The sequence below is a fragment of the Tyto alba genome, unplaced genomic scaffold, assembly GCF_018691265.1.
Source record: "Tyto alba isolate M040663 unplaced genomic scaffold, T.alba_DEE_v4.0 Super-Scaffold_22, whole genome shotgun sequence".
In the NCBI taxonomy this organism is placed as follows: domain Eukaryota; kingdom Metazoa; phylum Chordata; class Aves; order Strigiformes; family Tytonidae; genus Tyto; species Tyto alba.
The window spans coordinates 12740730-12759360 of NW_024881296.1; the positions used below are offsets into that span (position 1 = coordinate 12740730).

The following is an 18631-nucleotide window of genomic DNA, read 5'->3' on the forward strand; positions in this document are numbered from 1 at the left end:
TACGGAGGCCAATTCCTCCCGGCAGTGTGATAACTGCGACTCTCTCCGAAGACCACAACAGCCTTTCCATCCTCCGCGGTGGGCTTCTGCAGCGCGTTGCTGCCGGTGGGAGGGATGGCAGCTCCGTGACTTCGCAACTCATCACTTGAGTGTCCTCAGCTCGGCAAGGGACAGCACAAGGAGGGTCAGGCCAGACCTCTCCTCTACCTGTTTCATCACAGGATGCTCAGCACCACACCTGGAAAATACCATAACAGGAAAGCAACACTAAAAAGGCTTCATTAAAAGGAAACAGGCAAGTACAGCCACAGAGCAGAGCACAGGGCCTGGGGGCGGGGAAGAGTGGAGCTCTGCTAATTTTCTCATCAGACACCCTTCTCTATTCCTGTCTCCTGGCTCCTGCTCTGAAAGTCAAGTGGAATTGTCAAGAGGAATCACCTGTGCTTTAAAGTGCAGTTTTCCTCCAAGAGGTATGTAAAATTACCACCGTCCTATTCAGAACCTCTGGGGACTGGGAATCAGAGCTGCTGAATTGGCGGGGCGGAGGAAGAAAACACTGCTCCTTCCTCCAGTCTAGTCAGCCCCACTAGACCAGCCCTCAGCTGAAAGAGAGACAGGGGTGGGGAGCAGGATCCTTAGCCCCAGGTAAGGGGACCAGCAAGTGCTGAGCCCAGGAGATGGAGGAGAACTTTAAGCAAAGAAGAGGCTGTGTGATTATTCCCTTCCTCCTGTCCCGGGGGCAAGGAGATGAGAAGAGATTGTGTTCTGTCCTGATTTAGGCATCTTTGGAGTTAAAAAGGACACAGGCAGGATGCTTCAGCCCTGCTCTCTTGCTGTGACTCCCATCAGAATTTGGTTAACAAGGAGCTGGAGCATCTGATACTACTGAAAAGCTTGTGTGTATGTGTGTTTCTGTGCGTGCCTGTCTCTGTAGCTATATAGAGATATATTTAAAAGAAGGTTAATTGGTCTCCTGAGAACTATAAAAAACTTGTTAGGTTCCTCTGTGTGAGCAGTGACTATATGAAGCCTAATTACTGAGTCAGAGTTTTTCTTTTTTGGGGGGGGGAGAAGGAATCTCTAGGGTCCTTATTAAAACCTACAAAAAGTCGAAAGAATGGTGGAATTAGAATTGATTTGTCCATGTTGATCACAAGTGCAGAGCAAATAAAAACACTGAACTTTCCCCATGAAATACTAATGGGGGTCATATAGGCATGGCTTACACATCACTACTGTGGGGATAAACAGAAATGACTGTGCTGAACGGCAAGAATAGCAGACTGCAGACTTTCAGGTAAGGTGCACTCTTTATGCTTAGGGCAGGAAAAACGCACACTTAGATGTTCTTGCAGGGAGCATTTTTCAAAGCAGCTATCTCAAATGTATTTTCAGGCTGATTAACTTTGTAAAATCAGAAATTAAATAGAAAAGGACTTTTGTATGGGAAATGTACATTGGTAGGAAGAAAAACTAGCCACTTAAAAAGAATGGTTAAAAATAAAATAGGAGCTCTTGCTGCTTTGGTGTTTGTTTGTTTGTTTGTTTGTTTTTGTTTGTTGTTGTTGTTGTTGTTTTTGACAAAGCTCTTGTGGCTTTGGTCTGAAATGCCCAAAAGCATTTGCTTGGGTTTTTTTTTTTTTTTTTTTGCCTGTTCTCTAGACTTTGCTGAAGTGCGGCAGGTGGCAACCAAAGGAGGAGGCACAGCTTGGACAGGGGCCGCTCACAGCCCTCTGCCCATGTGTGGCAGCTCAGCTGTGGAGAAACTCTCAGGCGACACCTGCAATTACAGCAAGAAAGTACGATGATGCCATTCCATCCTGCGCGCCCCTCCACCAGTGATGGTAGGACTGGAATGGAGACACTGCACATAGCTACAGCTCTGTCACCAGTCGGGACATGTTCATGCAGGACGTGATTAATGTTTGTAAATTAGCATGGCAGCCAGCTGTTAGCTGTTCTTCCCCAAAAGCTAGGTTGGCCAAATATTCCTCCCCTTTAATGAATAGTTTCTGTAACTGTTATTTTGTTCGGTGAGGGGCCTCTCTGCAACGCTGCTCACATTAACACCTTTTTCTGTGGGAGAAGGCACTGCCCCACACCCTGCCGATCCCAGCCAGCGCTCCGGGGCTGTCTGCAGTTCTGCTGGTGCATGAACTTGATAATGGAGTCACTTATCTACAGGCCTCTTTTTTTCTGAAATAATACTTAGCTTCCTCTTTAAAGTACTCGGAGGTATGCTGAGAACTACATTTTCTGCACATAGCTCTCTTGCTGTCCTACAAATAATGCACTAAGTGGGGGGAATGCATATAGTCTCTTTAAGCCCTTATAAGTAGGAGAGTAGAGAGGCAGACATATGAAGACTGTCATATCCAGTTCCGTTTTCAGTTCCTTTTTTTTTTTTTATGGTGAGGGGAAATTTCCCAAGGATCAACAGTGACAAAGCCCAACTATAGATATCAGTGTAACCCTGGCTGATTTGCCCAAGTTCAGGCACAGTTTCTGGTGCAGCAGCAAAGCCAAGCCAGAACTCCATGTCCATAACTGTAAGGCTTTCCTTCTTTTCCTTGTCTTATGGGAGGTTTAATTCTGAATCAGGAAAAAAAAATATATCCTCATAATTGGCACAACCTCTATGAAAAACAGAACTTTATTCATTAAGAGCCTTGCAGTGGACAGGGACTGTTTGGACTATACTGTGTGGGGGAATAGCCTATGTATTTCATAAATATGCAATGTAAAAAAATAATAAGCCTAAAAAAAGCTGGCTTAAAAACCTAGCCATCAGAAAACAGGGTTACAGAGGGAAGCAGAGAAAGGTCTCAGTAGTGGTTGAGTTTTGTTGGGATAAATCCATAAATGATAGACTCCACACACAGGTTGATAGACTCAAGGAGGTCAAAGTTCTAAAAAATTGGTTCACTTGCATTTTCTCTCACTGCATTTCTACCACCTTTGCTGTGCACTGCAGGTTCTGTTTGCTAAGGGCCCAGAGAGTTTTTACTTCCAACATCAGGTCAGCACACCTTGAGGGATATGGATACAGAGAATTACACCATGCTTAAAGAAAGCACAATTTAGGGATTTTTTTTTAAGGCAGATATTTTGTTTGACTGGAATCAATTATTCTTAGTAAAAATCCCCCATGTTTTTTATCTCTGTGTTGGTACTGCTTTTCTTCCAAACATATACTACAATGCAGTTCAAATAAGTGCAATCTAACATTGTTGCTCCTGGACTAATTTAAGGAATAGTGACAAATCAAAAGTAACTCAAAGCGTATTCCTAAAACTTGAGGTGAACTCAAATTACCATTGCGTTCCCAAAAGCATTGGAAAAGTCTCTGACCTGCTGGAAGCAAGCAGCAAGACTGCCAACATCGCAGATAACGGTGCAGTCTGCCTCTTTCTGGCTTTAGCACCTTTATCTTAGCAAGCTGATACCACTGAAAAATTTGAAAGATTTTATCCGTGAACACCAAAACATGATGTCTGTGCAAAGGCAACTCCAGCTACTTTGAGTCCGAGCTGAAAAAATAAGATTACTTGATTTGAAATGAGTGCTTATCTAACGTTCCTTCCTTGTTGGCATGCTTGCTTGCTACCGCACTTTCAAAAGATGCATTTAGCTAAATCTCTCCACAGTCACCGACTAGCTTTCTTTGCAGAAAATAGGCTGGAGTGGGATGGCTGGGAGAGAAAAATTTGCCTGCAACAACCTCCTCTCCAGCATCAGCAGCCCTCCTGGTGGTGTTGGTACATGTGAATCTACAAGGGAAACTGCTCGGTAAATGATTGAAACCAACCAGAAAACCTGACTCTTTTCTTGACCAAGCTGAAAGAAATGCAAGTTTTTCATCAACAGTGAAGAATATAAAGCATGAATTACACCCTGGTACTAAGGAGTCTCTGCAGACCAGCCCAGAGAAGAAGACCAGGCGGGGCAGGCGACATGACGGTGCCTTCAGGACCCTGAGCCAGAAACCTGAGCCACAGACCAACCTGGGGCCAACTGGGTTTCTTGCTCTGCTCACTGGGCTCTGCATCCACTTCCTCCAGCCCTACGCGTGGCAGCACGCGTGCCATCGTGACGCTCCGCAGCCGACATAGCGTGCTCTTCCTCCGCTTCCCAACAGACGGTCATCGAACTCTTCCGCTTGTACATTTTCCCTAAGCATCTGCTGTGGACCACTGCTGGAGAGAAAACACCAGTCTAGGTCGATCCTCCGGCCTGATCTAATGGGGCCTCTCAGCTGACATCAGGTAACTCTGCCCCTCCCCTAGTGCCCAACTTTCCCTGCTATTGCGCTTGGAGAGCTGAGGTGTCCTTGTACCAGAAGCCCCAGAAAACTGTGCTGCAGGTCATGCGTACATACATACAGCTGTGTCCTCATACACGAGAGCTGGAGGGCCATCGCCCGGTATATGCTGCATAAACTAATGCATCATCTGACCTTATGTTCTGAAGTCCCTTCCGTTTGCAAATCTCAGTATTAGATATGTAACCATGAGATAACGTAAGCATCACCTATGCAACAAGCACATAAATCCTAATACACATGTACCCCTTTAAAACCGGGAAATAGCTTTTGAACACTGGGTACCCTGCACATTTTCTGATTGTCCATCAGTGATGCCATTACTTTGTCAGAAATCCCAATAAATGCAAAGGTCTGACCTTTTCCCCCAGATCATTTCCTTTTCATTATAGCAAGAAGACCCAACCAAGCAGTGAATTTCTGCGAGGATTATTGTGCTTCTTGGGTGGCTGATGTGACCTGGCCTCTGGCATCAAGCCATGCTATGTACTCCAGAAATGTGCCGCATTTCATAGGTTATTGCTTGCATATTACTGCCGGGCAAGTGAACGCTCCATATGCTGGAACAAATTCAAACACATCGAAAGGAGATACCTTCCTCAGCATTGGCATTCATTTGCTGTGGCTGTAAATTAGGCCCGGAGTGTTCATTTTCTTTTTAAATGTGTTCTCGTCTCATAATAATTAATGGTGTCAAATTACTGGTGTGAAAAAAGCCTGACTTTACAACAACGATGGATTAATGAAATAACAGTCATGGCTGGAGTAGCAGCAATAAATTGTTAGACAGGAGTGACACACCTGAAGTGATACTTTCAAAGGCCTTACATTATTTAGGTTTCAATGTTTCTCATAAATATTTGGCTTTTGTTAACATTTGTTTCTGTGTTTGTTGTGATTTCAGCTCAGAGGGCAACTGAGCACCACACATCCGCTCACTCCCTCCTTCTCCTCAGCCCTGAGAAGGAGAAAATAAGTAAAGGTTCAGGATTTGAGATAACGACAGGGAGAAATGAAACACCCATTATGGTCACAGGCAAAAGACACTCATTAGAAGAATTAAAAAATAACATCAATTTATTACAGACAACTAACAACTACAACACTTAACAGACAGAGAGACAGTGAGAAGCATATTGGAAACACCTTCCCCCCACCCCTCCCTTCTTCCCGGGCTCAGATCTGCTCCTGATATCTCTACCTCCTCCTCCCAGTGGCGTAGGGGCAGGGAACAGGGGGTGCAGTCAGTGCTGCTGCTTCTGCCATCTTAGAAGGGGGAGGGGAGGTGGGGAAACTTGTGGAACTTGTTGCCCCTGCTCCATCGTGATCCCCCTCTCACAGGGGACAGTCCTCCATAAACTTTCTCCAATGTGAGTCCCTCTCATGGGCCGCAGCGTTCCCCACACTGCTCTGTTGTGGGTCACCAACTCTCTCCAACCGGAGTCCCTCCCACGGCTGCAGCCCTTCCCGAGCTGCTCTGGCGTGGGACTCCCCCGCATGCTGCAATCCTCCCAGCGCTGAATTACAGCAGCAGGGGCTGCCTTTTCCCACAAGACCCCAGCCTTCTTCAGGCACAGCACCTTGATCATCCAGGCGAAACACCTCACAGGCCATAAATCAGTGTCTGCTCCACCGCAGATCTCCATGGGTGGCGGGGGGGGCCGCCCTGCCGTCTCCCCACAGGATACAGGGGGGTCTCTGCTCTGGCACACCTCCCCCCTCCTTTCTTCCTCCGTTCCTCCACTGACCTTGGTGTTCATGCAGCTGCAGCAACTCCTCCTCACAAGTCCCACTGCTCGTCACCACGTCCCTTCTTAAATACATTATCGCAGAGGTGCAGCTGATTGGCTCGGCCTTGGTGCAGAGGTGGGGCTGACATGGAGCTGGGGGAGCTTCGAGAAGCTTCTCACAGGGGGCCGCCCCTATAGCCCCCTCCCCTGCTACCAAACAAAACCCCACCACTCAAACCCAGGACAGTGTTAAAAATGGAAGTCAGCAGCTCTGGCAAAAGCAACTCTCTTGATGATGAGTGTGGGGAAATGTGGTTCCTGTGCTTTTCAAGACATCCTGCTCTCCTGCAGGGATGACTTCCTAAGTCAGCGGTCATCTGTAGATCTCAGAGTGTCACTATTTGGGGAAGTTAAATCCAAACCCCACAGGCTCAGAAAGGTCTAGAAACCACACCACTGAGCTCACAGGTCCAAGTCTCTCTTTTAAAACTGGTATGAAGTGAGAAACTCTTGAAGCAGTCAAATGGGGAGAAAACAGAATAAGCAATTTCCACATAGATATACTTTTGATTAAATTTTTTATTCAATCCATTTTAATATTCAATATTATAATATATGAAATGCAAGAAGAAGAGGGACAGAGCCCTGCAGACATATTGGGAAGGAGGAAAATCTAATTTAGAACATTGGGAAACTTCTTTCATGTCAAAGAGCACTGGATCAGGCTTTTGGAAAGCACACCTTAGGGCAAGACAAAGAGGAAAAATATATTCTCTCTACTTATAACGTCTGATATGAGATCCTTAATCGCTGGCATAAACTGGTATAAACAGTTGACTGCTGATATCAACAGAATTATATAACTTTGTAACTGATGAAGACTCTGTATGCATTTCCCAATACATATTATCAATTACATTAGGTGTTGTAAATTGATAATTAGGTATTGTCAATTATATTGTGTAGTAGGAAGAAATAAAATCCTCTGAGAATTGCAGATATTCCTTCAAACATCAACTCCATTCAGATCATACAGTGAAACTAATAAACAGTAAACATTTTTGTAAAGCAAGTAGGACCTAATTAAGACACCGAAATCACCAAGAAGCTTCCCAGTGCAATAAAAACATTTGATTTCCTTTCCCTGTGAATATTTTGTTTTCCAGGCTAGAGGTTATCTTCATGGTATTCTCATGATGGCCTCACACTGTTCCTTTATCTCCATCAAGGCTTGCATCAGGCTGTGATCTGTCCCATGGGTCACCTTCATAATATTATAGGCCTTGAGGAGAGAACAGAATGGGACATGTTAGTCATTGTGCAGACCATGAAAAGGGGCTGGTCCCTGCAGCGCAGCAGGGATATAAGTACTGGTCCTCAAGTGGCTGGCAGCTGGGGGCTTGAATGCATGGCATGGTAGAAATAGGAGTGAAGCATCCCAAAGTGAATCATGATTTCTCCCTGGCAAAGGAGGAGGCACTGACACGTTATTCTTAGGTGTTAAAAGCCATGACTAAGGTGTACAGATGGATGTTTGGAACAGTAGAGGAAGATACTTCTGCAGTGAGGCATGAAGGCTGTTTTGAGATTGGTCAACTACATCACCCAATGTTTTGGTACGTTATTTAAAAGATGACTGTGATGTTCATGATGTCAGTATCCTCAAAGTCCTGTGAATAGAAATGGACTAATACTTAACCAATAGAATAAAGTGCCTTAACTGTATCAGGAGAAACTATGCATAATATCAAACAAAAGAGTACATTAATAGTTTCACTCTAAAAAGGCATGCAGGGGACTGGGTCTTTGGTGCTTTTCCCAGGGATTATTTTCTCTGTGTGTCTGTCATCTTCTATTGATAGGCCAATTTACACCTGCTGATATTGCCTGTAGTGTTGCCGATTCCCTGCCACAGATATGTCTGAAATGTTCTTTGCCCAGCTCCTGTTTAGATCATAATTTTTCATATGACTTTTCTGCATCTTCCTTCTATTAAATTCCTTCTGTGAGAAGTACCAGATGGAAATGCACTCAGCACTTATGAAGAAAGAACAAGGGAGATAGAAGTGTACTGGTAGGAGAAAAGATATCAGAGATTTTTCCTCATTCCAAACTGAGCAATTGTCAAAACCTAAATGCAACCTGTGTTTCAATGGGTTCCTGGTCCAGTCAGCTGACAAAGTTCAGCTAAATCAGTTTTAGATTGCAGAAAAATGATCTTTTTGGAAACAAATGTAGAGGAAGGGGACTCATTTAAGTTGGAAAGATAACAATAGTAATAAAAATATTCTTTGGTTGAATGAGTGAAAGGCTACTTCCAAATTCTAGAGACTGGCAAGCATATGGAAATACTAGCATAAGTTACTTTTGCTTCAAATTAGCTAATTCTTAGAAGAAGGAGGCAGCAAAAGATTGAAAGAACAGGTTCAAATAGCAGTCAAAACAAATCAGAGCGTGCAAGGAACTCTAAAGAGAGTCAAATATGTTCTGAGCTGCCACAATGCCCTACTGCTAAATGATAAAATACAGTTAAACAGAACAATGGAAATCCTTTCATCACCATTAAAAATGTCGAAGAAATGTGAAATAAAACCAGAAAACCTCTTTTTTATTTTTTTTTTTTTTGCATATTTCTATTTTAGCAGAAATGCAAAGCTGGCCATGTTTTTGCAAAATGTTTGAAAGTAAGTCATAATTATACTCCCTGAAAAGACTACCTAAGTTGTTCTTAGTGTTCTGCTTTTCCTCATTTAACATATTGGGAAAATGTTGTAAAGAACATATCATAGAAGTATTTCAACATAATGGAATAAGAGGTATTAAACTGTACAAGAGTTGTTTGCTTGTTTGCTTTTTTTTAAAAAAAATAAATAATTGAAAAAGTAGTGATAAAAGCAAAAATTAGAGCCAGTCCTTTCCCGGCAGAGACAGTGGGATGGAGACAGATGGCCACTTGCATGGTATAGGAATCCCTGGACGGTGCAGAGCAGGATAGGTGCAGGTGGGATCCTGTCCGTGCTGCTGTGCAGCAACACGTAGCTGCACCCAGGCTAACCTGGAAGGGACAGGATCACACTAGAGCAAAGTGGCCAGCTGAATTGGCCATGGATCCAGACACACTTGGTGCACAGTGTTTGCATGCCCTGGCCCCTGAAAGCTGATGGATTTATCGTGAATGACCTGTGCTAAGAGCTGTGCATGTGGGTACATCTGAGTCGCAGTCCTGGGGCGGCCGACTGGGTCTTCAGCCCACCTACAGGACAGAGGTCAGGCTTGTAGTGATGGGCCTCGACACCCTGATGACATCCAGAGAAATCCATATGGATATATGTCTGTTAAAAGACAAAAATCCTTAATACCAAGCCTGATCTTGAGATTATGTTACTGTCGATGACTTCTCTCTCACCTCCAACATTTCCTTCCCATTTCCTTTCTTTCCTCAGTGTGGCAGATAAATGCACCCAGTCTTTATCCTTTTGTTTCCTCAGGGAGAAAATAATTTTCATGCGATGTACTGTCTCACACACTGCAGTACGAGTCAGAACCAGCTGCTTCAAAGTTAGAATAGCAATGACTTCTGTAATCCCCAAATTAAACTAGCATTAAATTATGTAGCTGTTTTTGCAAAGGTCATTGCAAAACTGGACATAATTTCACCTCCAGAGCAAGGAATTGTTTTACTGGGTAGAAGTAGGAACATGCAGGCTCTCTAAACACTCCTCTGCTGTCCTAAATTGCACAGCTAGCCAGCAGAGTTGAGGCTGAGCCGAGTCTTGTGGTCTGTGTGGTCTTCCTCTCAGCTAAAAGAACAAATCTAATTATGAAAAACAATAGTAATCACAAGACAGCAACTCAGGCCACAGTGTCATCAACCACACACTGTCTCCCTGAAGAATATAAAACCCATTAGATTAGCGGTATGGCTGTTGCTCCATGAATGCAAATGAAATGCAGCACAGTCGTTTGCACCTGATTTGCATGGGGATGGGACTGGATGCTCATCACCACAGCTGCAGGGAACTAACTGTGTGCAGATGCAGGACGGCACTGCTCCACCACAGGGAAAGCAGAAAGCAAACGGCCGCATGTCAAAGTGGCATGAAGCGAAGGGTAGCGTTTCAGAGTGAGTATCTGTGTTTTTCCAGGGAAAACCCCAAACTGTCACAGTTACCATCAACCGCAACTGGTTAAACAATTCAGCGCCTGAAGCAAACACCTAGAGAAAGGAGATTTCTTCTGTGCTGTTGTGAAACTGTCAGGGATTTTACCCCAATACCTGTGCTTTTTGCCTCCGCAGCAGGGATTACAGTAAAAAGGGCAGCGGTATTGTACCTATCGCAGGCCTTCATGAGACGAGACAGCCATGCCCACCAGCTCACGGGGCGACAAAGCTGCTCCCAAGACCACTCCAGCCAAGAGCAGGGTCTGTGAGGGAAACTGGCCGGTCAGTGCCGGATCTGTGTGCCCCCTCCCGCCCCCATCCCGCCGGCCAGCCCTCAGCGGCCGGGCACCGCTGCCCCGCTCAGGGAAGAGCTGCCACCGCCGCAGCCCTCAGGTGAAGCCACCTCCTCGAACCCTCGGAAATGAAGCCACCTCCTTGAACCCAAGCCTCCCCCCCCTGCTGCCTGCCTGTCCCACCAAACCAAGTCCAGCTCCACCCAGATCACGGGCAACCAAACAGGTGAATTTACACTGCTGTGAAGGTAACAAATGACACCTAACGAATATTTCTGCTAAGGAGTGCACCTCGGGACAAATCTATACACCTGCTAGGGACTCCTGTGAGCTCCAGGGATGAAAACCCATCCTGGGCTCCTGCAGGAGTGCTGCTTCCCGGGTGAGAAGCTTTTCTCTTCACAAAGCATCTTGTTGCAACTTTTGTTATTGCTGCTTTTTACAGTCATTCCAGGCTCTTTAAGCCAGGTTTGTCAGACTGGGCTCCAGCTGTGGTCTTTTGCTGACAAAGGTTTTCTGGATCTATAATTCCAATTGTCCTCCCACCATTACATCTTTCATATATATATGTATATAAATTTAAAAATAATACATGGTTGGTACAAGGGCTACCTTCAGATTTTATTCCAGAAGTGGAGTATTGCCTCTCTGTAACACTTCTCTTTCCAAAACCTGGAGAATTAGATTCTGCAGGGTCTAATATATTTTTAGGGGACGATTTCATTTTAATGGGTAGCAGAAAGCCCTCCACATTATTTAAGCCTTCTTTGGGGGCACAGGGCAGAGAGCTAAACCCAAGGGGTGCCAAGAGTAAGGTTACGGTAGTGATTCATTTTCAGGTGGCACAGAGAGCAGCAGTAAGGGCTGGGCTGCAGAGCTGTGTACAAAGATCTCCTGGTCTTAACAGCACATCTGATGCAGAGAGGCTGTCAATCCCCAGCAGCTCTGAGGCTGTGCCTGATTAAACAGGATTTATATGTGAGGTGAATTCCACTCAGATCTCAATTCCTCTGCACCTTCCACATCCTTCTCCTTAATGCCACACTGAAATTAGTCTGACGAGGGTTCCAACAGGGTGCTATTCAGTGTCAGAGTGTATTAAGAAGAGTAATGAAGCAGAGAAGGTAATCGAGTTTCTGCTCTGAGCATGTGGCATGCTCTGTTGACACATCTAATCACAAAGGGCCGAACTGTGTTCTCATATAACTCTAGGACATTATCTGAGTTATACTAGGCATCACATCCTTTACTTGCAACAAACTGGGAATTATATCCTGCTCTAATTTGTTCCAGCATAGACAGAAATAAAGGGAATCAGTTTCAGATCTCATTGCAAGAAGCGTTGTGTCCTATGCTTACAAGTTTAATGGAGAAACAGAACGGCAAGAAGCTTTTCCTCCTGCCAGCTGCGTTCCCGGAGAGTGGGAGTTCAGTCTCTCCCTGTCTCATACATGCGGGTGAAAAGGGGGGAGACTGAACAGGGAACAGGATTAGTTTGTAAATGGTTCTGCATCTCAGCTGTAAAGCACTTTCTGTGCCCTTGTGGACCACTAATGGCTTGGATACCACAGTTAGAGATGCACTGAGGTGTGGTGTAGAACAGCAAGCAGCACCTTATTCTTCCTTTGCAGGGAAAGAGGAGATCACAGCTTGAAAAAAAGTTTCTGTGTTAGGCACTGCTCAGTATTCAAAGGATAATACAGTGGCAATCTGTCTTGCAGTGGGCAACTGCTCTACTAAAAACATACAAAACCCCATCACAACTCCGACATTCACTGATGAGCAGCATTCAGATATCTCTAGGGGAATTCACTCCAGTTTAATTTAATGCAGTATCATATTAGGAATGCAATTAGAAGAATGCCTGTTGATATATTGTGGCAGTATCAATGAAAATAGAAGCTCCTCTGACTGGGGTCTCACTCCACCTGCTAAAAAGGAAAGTCTGAATGTTTGGAAATTATAAATATAATGGGGGAAATGGCAGAGCAGATTACCTGTCACAGGACAGATATATGACTTACTTCTGAATAATGCATGGAAAATAGAATTGATTACTCTTTCATCTGCTTTTTAATAATCAGAATTGGCCATAACTGTAATTAAATATATCAAGTGAAGATTTAAGTTTCCAAGACTTAGTAAAGACTGGCATTATATTAAATACTAATTTATTATTTCAACATGTGAAAATTATCAGTTACTCAGCTTGCATAATTAATCAGATGTTAAAACCAAATAGATAAAGGGGTTAAAAAAAGTAAGTACAAAATACTAAGTTATCTAGAGTCATAACTGACGATGCTTTCTTCAGCACCCAGCAAAGGCAACGAGGGGGCTGGGTCAGGCACTGGAGGTGAGCCGAGAGGCGAGAGGGGGAACCGCATGGAGGATGCACGGTCTTCGGGCCCAGCTGACCACAGGATAATCAATAATGCGAGGGAATAAGTGTAAGACCTCTGTGGGGGGAACTGGAGACAGCACAACTTCCAGGTGGGAAAAACACCCTAGCAGCGATTGAGGGCTTGAGATGGGAAGCGAGTGAGAGCCTACATCCTGAGGACATGTTGCACATGGATGGGGATTCTTCAATATATTAAAGACGATACTAACAGCAATGGCAGGACAAAAAAGAGCCCAAGGTAGGAGGAAATTAGCATAGAAGTCAGCTCAGGTACAAGAAGGATGGCTTAAAACTGAAATGTAACTAGCAAAGCACCAGCTTCAAAAACCAGAACAAAGAAGATGATGAACGATATAGAAATAGGAGGGCTCAGGAAGCATGCCTGTTGATTTGAGTGTGGCTCACAATAAAACTCAAGCATCGAAGGCAAAGTTCTCCAATCTGAAATCACAGATCTCAGATAGGGAATAAAGAGGGTAGAAACTGCAGCCCTGCTCTTGTTCCTTATAATTTCAGTGCTCGCAGATTCACTTTGCTACAGTAAGAAGGAAAGTATGAGGCACTGAGATATTTTTATCTCTTCAGATCTAATAGTAATTTTTCATCCAGGCACCTCTGAGCTATCAAACTGTAATTAGCAGTGACTGATACTGGAGGAAGTCAGTGCCTGAAACACGAGTGTGACCCATCGCCACACTCAGATGCAGCCTGAGGAAACCACTGATGGAAAAAGCTGTGAGGACCCTACCAAAGGCACAAGGTGTTGTCAGAGCAGAAGGGGGGGGGGGGGGGGGGTGGCACACGGCAGGTTTCGGGGAAGGGAGGGGGACAGAGAAGAAACAGTTCCCAACACTGACCTGTTTTAAGGTCTCCAGTGCTTGAGGAAACATGTCTTGAGTGTACTGCAGTTTGCCCACTCGCATCAGCTGGACAGCCCTCAGTGGATGGAAACCCGGATAATAGAGTCTGCAGAGAAAAAGGAGGAAAAATGTGTCACTGCCAGCTCTCACCTTCACAGTCACTGCCTCTGCGGAGAGCTATTAGGGTGGGACTGCAAAGTCATTGTGAATGTTAATAAGGTACTCAGAGAAAATTAGCTGCACTACTGAGAAGCATGAAATACTGAGGGGAATTAGCAAATTATTACTCTCTGTCTCAGAGGAATGCCTTTAACATTATCCTGTTAGAAAGTGACGGGTGTGGGATTATTTAATTCGCTACCGTTGGATAATACAATAGCATTTACTGTACTTAGCGTCGCAAACAGAGGTTGTTCGCAATCTCAGGCCTCAGGAGAGGTATAATTTTAAAAGGAAGATTCAGCACAGAACCCAGTCCTGGATCCTCCAAGATGAAGGAGAAGGACTGCAGGGAAAGCAGGTACGTAGCATCGGGGCGACCATTTCTGAGGGTTTGCCTGCTGCTCCCTGTTGCCGAAAAACCTGGTGCTGCACATTCAAGGAAACATCTCAGACTCGGCTTGTGGATCTGGACAAGGCATCTTCCAGTGTGAGGATACACTCCTGTTCTTAATTAATTTCACAGAAGCAGAGGTTTTCCATCAACCTCACTGGAGCTAATAAAAACAGAACTATGGTCTTTTTTTTTCTGGGAAGTAGATGGAGGTCAATGTCATCATTAATTCCTCTCGACATGGTACTGAACTATGCCTGTTTTCATGGTGGCCACTCTGCATTTCCAAATCCCACTGGCTCTTGGCTCACAACACCTGTGCCCTGGATGTGGCCCTCAGCCCAGCCCTGTGTCCTGGATGTGGAGAGCATGGCACCTCGGAAGAGCAATCTGGGGGCTGCAGAAAGCCGTGGACAAGACTCGACTGGAACTGATCAGCAGGAAACACGAGGTGGAGGGGCACACCTGGATGTTAAGTAAGTCACCTGCAAAAGATTTTAGATCTTTTTTGACTAACACTACAAATGAAGCAACAAAAAACTTAAGCGTGACTCACTGAAGACAAACGCCCTATTTGATGAAAAAGCATTTTATTTCATCAAGTACACCAGTGGTGTGCTTGAGAAGCATCTAAAATGAACCCCCCAAAATTGTCACAACTTCAGGAAGAAGAGCCGATAAGCTTCCAAAAATCTACTCTTTGATTTTTTTCTTGTGTTTACGCCAAACCTATGTTCATCAGACTTCAGGGGAATTGCTAATGAATGATACCACTGCAGTCAGAAAGACACTTACATCTGCATGAGTATGATTAAATGCATGCTAAAACATGAAATGATGTAAATTTGTACATTGTAAAGGATTCTTCTGATAAGTCTGCATGCAAATGAACGAGTTATCTTTCTCCATTATTTCTCACTAATGAAAATGCAAACATGATTAATGCAAACACGTAATTGTTTAATTGGCTGTGTATCTGGCTGCCCTTACAAATCTCAGATGAAGATGTGTAAACATCGTGGAAAATATTTTCACACCCAACTCCCCCTTTACTGCCGATCCCACGCAGTTTCAGTGAAAACATACAGAAACACATGGCAAGCACGCCTGTCAGGATCTCAGGAGGCACAGCTCTTGATCTGCCAAAGCCTCTCACGAAGCAGCAGAAACCAACTCCTCAATGAGAATAATCTACCCTGAATTGCAACAAGCACCACCTGTTCAGACCCCTTCTGGGTTGCAGTTCAAAAAGGTTAGAGAGCCAGCAGACAAGAGAGAAGAAAAATTATAGCACTTATCTCAGTCCAAACTGACCACCCTGGATCTTCAAGAATCTGGTTAAGCAAACCCTTGAAAATCATCAGGAGGTCTATTTTTAGATTTTGGTTTTGGTTATTATATCAATTAACATGGTGTTATCTGGTACTAGTTAAATAGGGAGAAAATCCAACTAAGTCAGAGATTTTGGTGTGAATTAGTGAAGAGTAATAGAAGCTGCAGTGCTAACATGGTACAAACAGGAGTAGTGAGCACATGCACAACTTTGTGAAATTGCAAAAAAAGAGATGCCTATATGATTGTGTACTTCTGCCCTCACCTGTGACTGCTGCAAAAGAGTAAAAAGGTCATTTCTTCTCCTCTGGGCCACCAAAATGCCAGGAAGCCTGGGACAAGGATCACAGCCACAGGAGAAGGAGGCAGAGAGGCAAAGACTTTCGCATGAGATGATAACTCATCTTTGCAGTCCCCACTAGACTGTCTCTGCTGTATCCTGACAGCTCTGATTCTTTTCCCACTGTTCCTCCATGCCCTCTTCACTTCTCCTTCATTCTACACCTTTACCTTTCATCCTTTCAATCACCTTTTTAATGACTCTCCTTTTCCTCTCCTTCATGAATAACCAGCCCCATCCAAAATACCAACACAAACAGGGAACTCGGGTCCTGCCTCGTCTGCAGCCACCACAGGCATGGCAGCTCACGTAGACAAATCCAGACTCTGATTTAGTTCAGCAGCACGGTGCCTGCTAAACTTCACACCGGCACATCAGAATTCAAAATCTGCCCCTCCATGCGAACAGGTTTCTTTCTATAGTTTATACATACACCTGCAGTCAATAAAGATTTAGGATTGTGGTATATGCAACAGCAGAGAACACAGGTGGCGATTTAGCAGTGTCAGATACCCAGCCTAGACTACCAGCCATAAACTAAAGCAAGTGAAAATTTAAGATGAGGACACAGAAGGAGAAATTGTGAAACAAAGAGCCCCGTGCTCATAAATATTTACAAAGCTGTTTTGCTGAGCTGATTTATGCTCTGATCTTATGCATGTACATAGTTAGATTTTGCAAGCCTTAAAATTGACATTTGAAACAACTGTTTATTATCATATTCTGGAATAAATCTATTAAATTATTGGAAAACCTTTTATGGAAGCACATCCATTGAGTGAGTTTACTAGAGAAATCCATACAGCTTGCAGCTCTTCTGGGAGACATTTAAGTGGGAAAAAATGCTTCTGGCTTCTTCCAGGCATCCCTAGGATTCAGTATTATGAAAAACTGGCATGGCAGAAAGAACTAAGAAGCAGTGTCAGGTACTTGTGAGCCAATTTATTATCCCTACACATTGCTCTGAACAAAACAAAGTGGATAAATTTAAGAATAAGGAAGATATTTACCAGCCAAGGAACTGGTACCTAAAGACTGTCAACAAGAGACTAAGACAACTATAGAGAAATACATGCTGTAAAACATGCTACAGCTTGGGAAGAGTAGGATTTCAATCTGAAAAGGATTTTATGAGATTTACCAGGGCCTGAGGGACAAGAAGGGGAACTGTAACATATTGAAAGCTGAAATAAAGATAGTCCTGTGAAGTGACGTTTCCTGGCCCTTGGCACTGGCCAATGCCCAGTACCTCACTTGCAAAAAGAGATTAAACAGAATACAACAACTAGCAACTAAAGCTGCACTGCAAAGAAGAGACCTGGAGGAGGTTTAGAAAGATCTGTACATTTTGTACAGGGGAACTGTAACATATTGAAAGCTGAAATAAAGATAGTCCTGTGAAGTGACGTTTCCTGGCCCTTGGCACTGGCCAATGCCCAGTACCTCACTTGCAAAAAGAGATTAAACAGAATACAACAACTAGCAACTAAAGCTGCACTGCAAAGAAGAGACCTGGAGGAGGTTTAGAAAGATCTGTACATTTTGTATCACATCCTCTTTTCATATAAGGCAGCACAGATTTGTCCCCATCTATGACCAACAGCATCCATGCTGGCCTGTCCCTCCAGCCTGACCTCCTACCTAGCAACTGGTCCCCCCAGTTTGGTGTCATCTGCAAACCCCATGGAAGCGCCTTGTGGCCTTCTTCAGGCCATTGATAAAGATGTTAAACAGGATAGACCCCCCGCAGTACCCCACTGTTACTGGCATCCAAACAGGGTATGACCCAACAGCCGTGTCCTCTCAACCCGCTACCCACCCAATTTTTCACCTATCTAGCTCTCTACTCACCCGAATTGTAACATCCTAAGTTGTGTGTTAACTCCCTGATCTTCTTCACCTTGAAAAGATAACAGTGAGCAAGTTGGCCAGCTCTCTCAACGCCTTTGCTGGAGGTAGCCATCGGGTCTGATGGGGTTGTAGGGGTTACACTCTCCCAGGTAATCCCTGGCTCAGCCCTTATTCTGGGATGTGCCTGGGAGACATCATAGGTGAACAGTGAGGCAAAAAGAAGGCACTGTCTAGCTTACTGTTCAAAATGTCAAATGAAAGCTGTTTTCCAGTTTCCAGGTAGCTTGCACCAGTGTTTCACTGTTCGAGGCACCAGCAGTTCCTGCATTTCATTCACAAAATACAAGGATACCAATTTTCACTAGGCAAAGAGATGTCCCATACTCTGTAAAGCAGTAGATGCTTTTAATACACTGTGAAAGTGATAGCTCCTGTTTGCAATTCACCCACAATGTTTGCCTTGATTAACCCCAGAGCAGTTACTGATCATATACTTGCTAAAGAAAAAAATTGTTTTCTTCATTCTATATAGTAGCTCTGAATCTCTCCAAGCAATCTCTTGTGTTCTCATGTAAAGGACAATGTAAAAAAGACAACCCTTGACAAATTTTAGCCAGTTCCTTCTACTTCTTAATACTGTAGTTCCATTAATTCCACTCAACTTATCACCCATTATAGGGTAAATAATCAGATCTTTTGTGTTCTCTTGTGAATTAAAGCCTAGTATTAAGAAAAGAGACTTTGCAAAATCACTGTCTTTTCTGCTGCCTCATATTTTAAAATAA

At 44.1% G+C, this 18631-nt stretch overlaps 1 protein-coding gene across 2 annotated transcripts in view; it reads right to left on the reverse strand.

Annotated features, from left to right (window-relative positions):
* Nucleotides 1-6612: 6612 nt before the first annotated feature.
* SMYD3 (SET and MYND domain containing 3) overlaps nucleotides 6613-18631 on the reverse strand; it is a 419867-nt gene continuing 407848 nt past the window's right edge. For both annotated transcript variants that reach the window (XM_042796047.1, XM_032989436.2), the window contains exons 11-12: nucleotides 13768-13876; nucleotides 6613-7333 (exon numbers count right to left, since the gene is read on the reverse strand). In XM_042796047.1, the coding sequence (XP_042651981.1) occupies nucleotides 7232-7333; nucleotides 13768-13876 (211 nt within the window). In that variant the 3' untranslated portion in view covers nucleotides 6613-7231. The remainder of the gene's footprint in view (nucleotides 7334-13767; nucleotides 13877-18631) is intronic.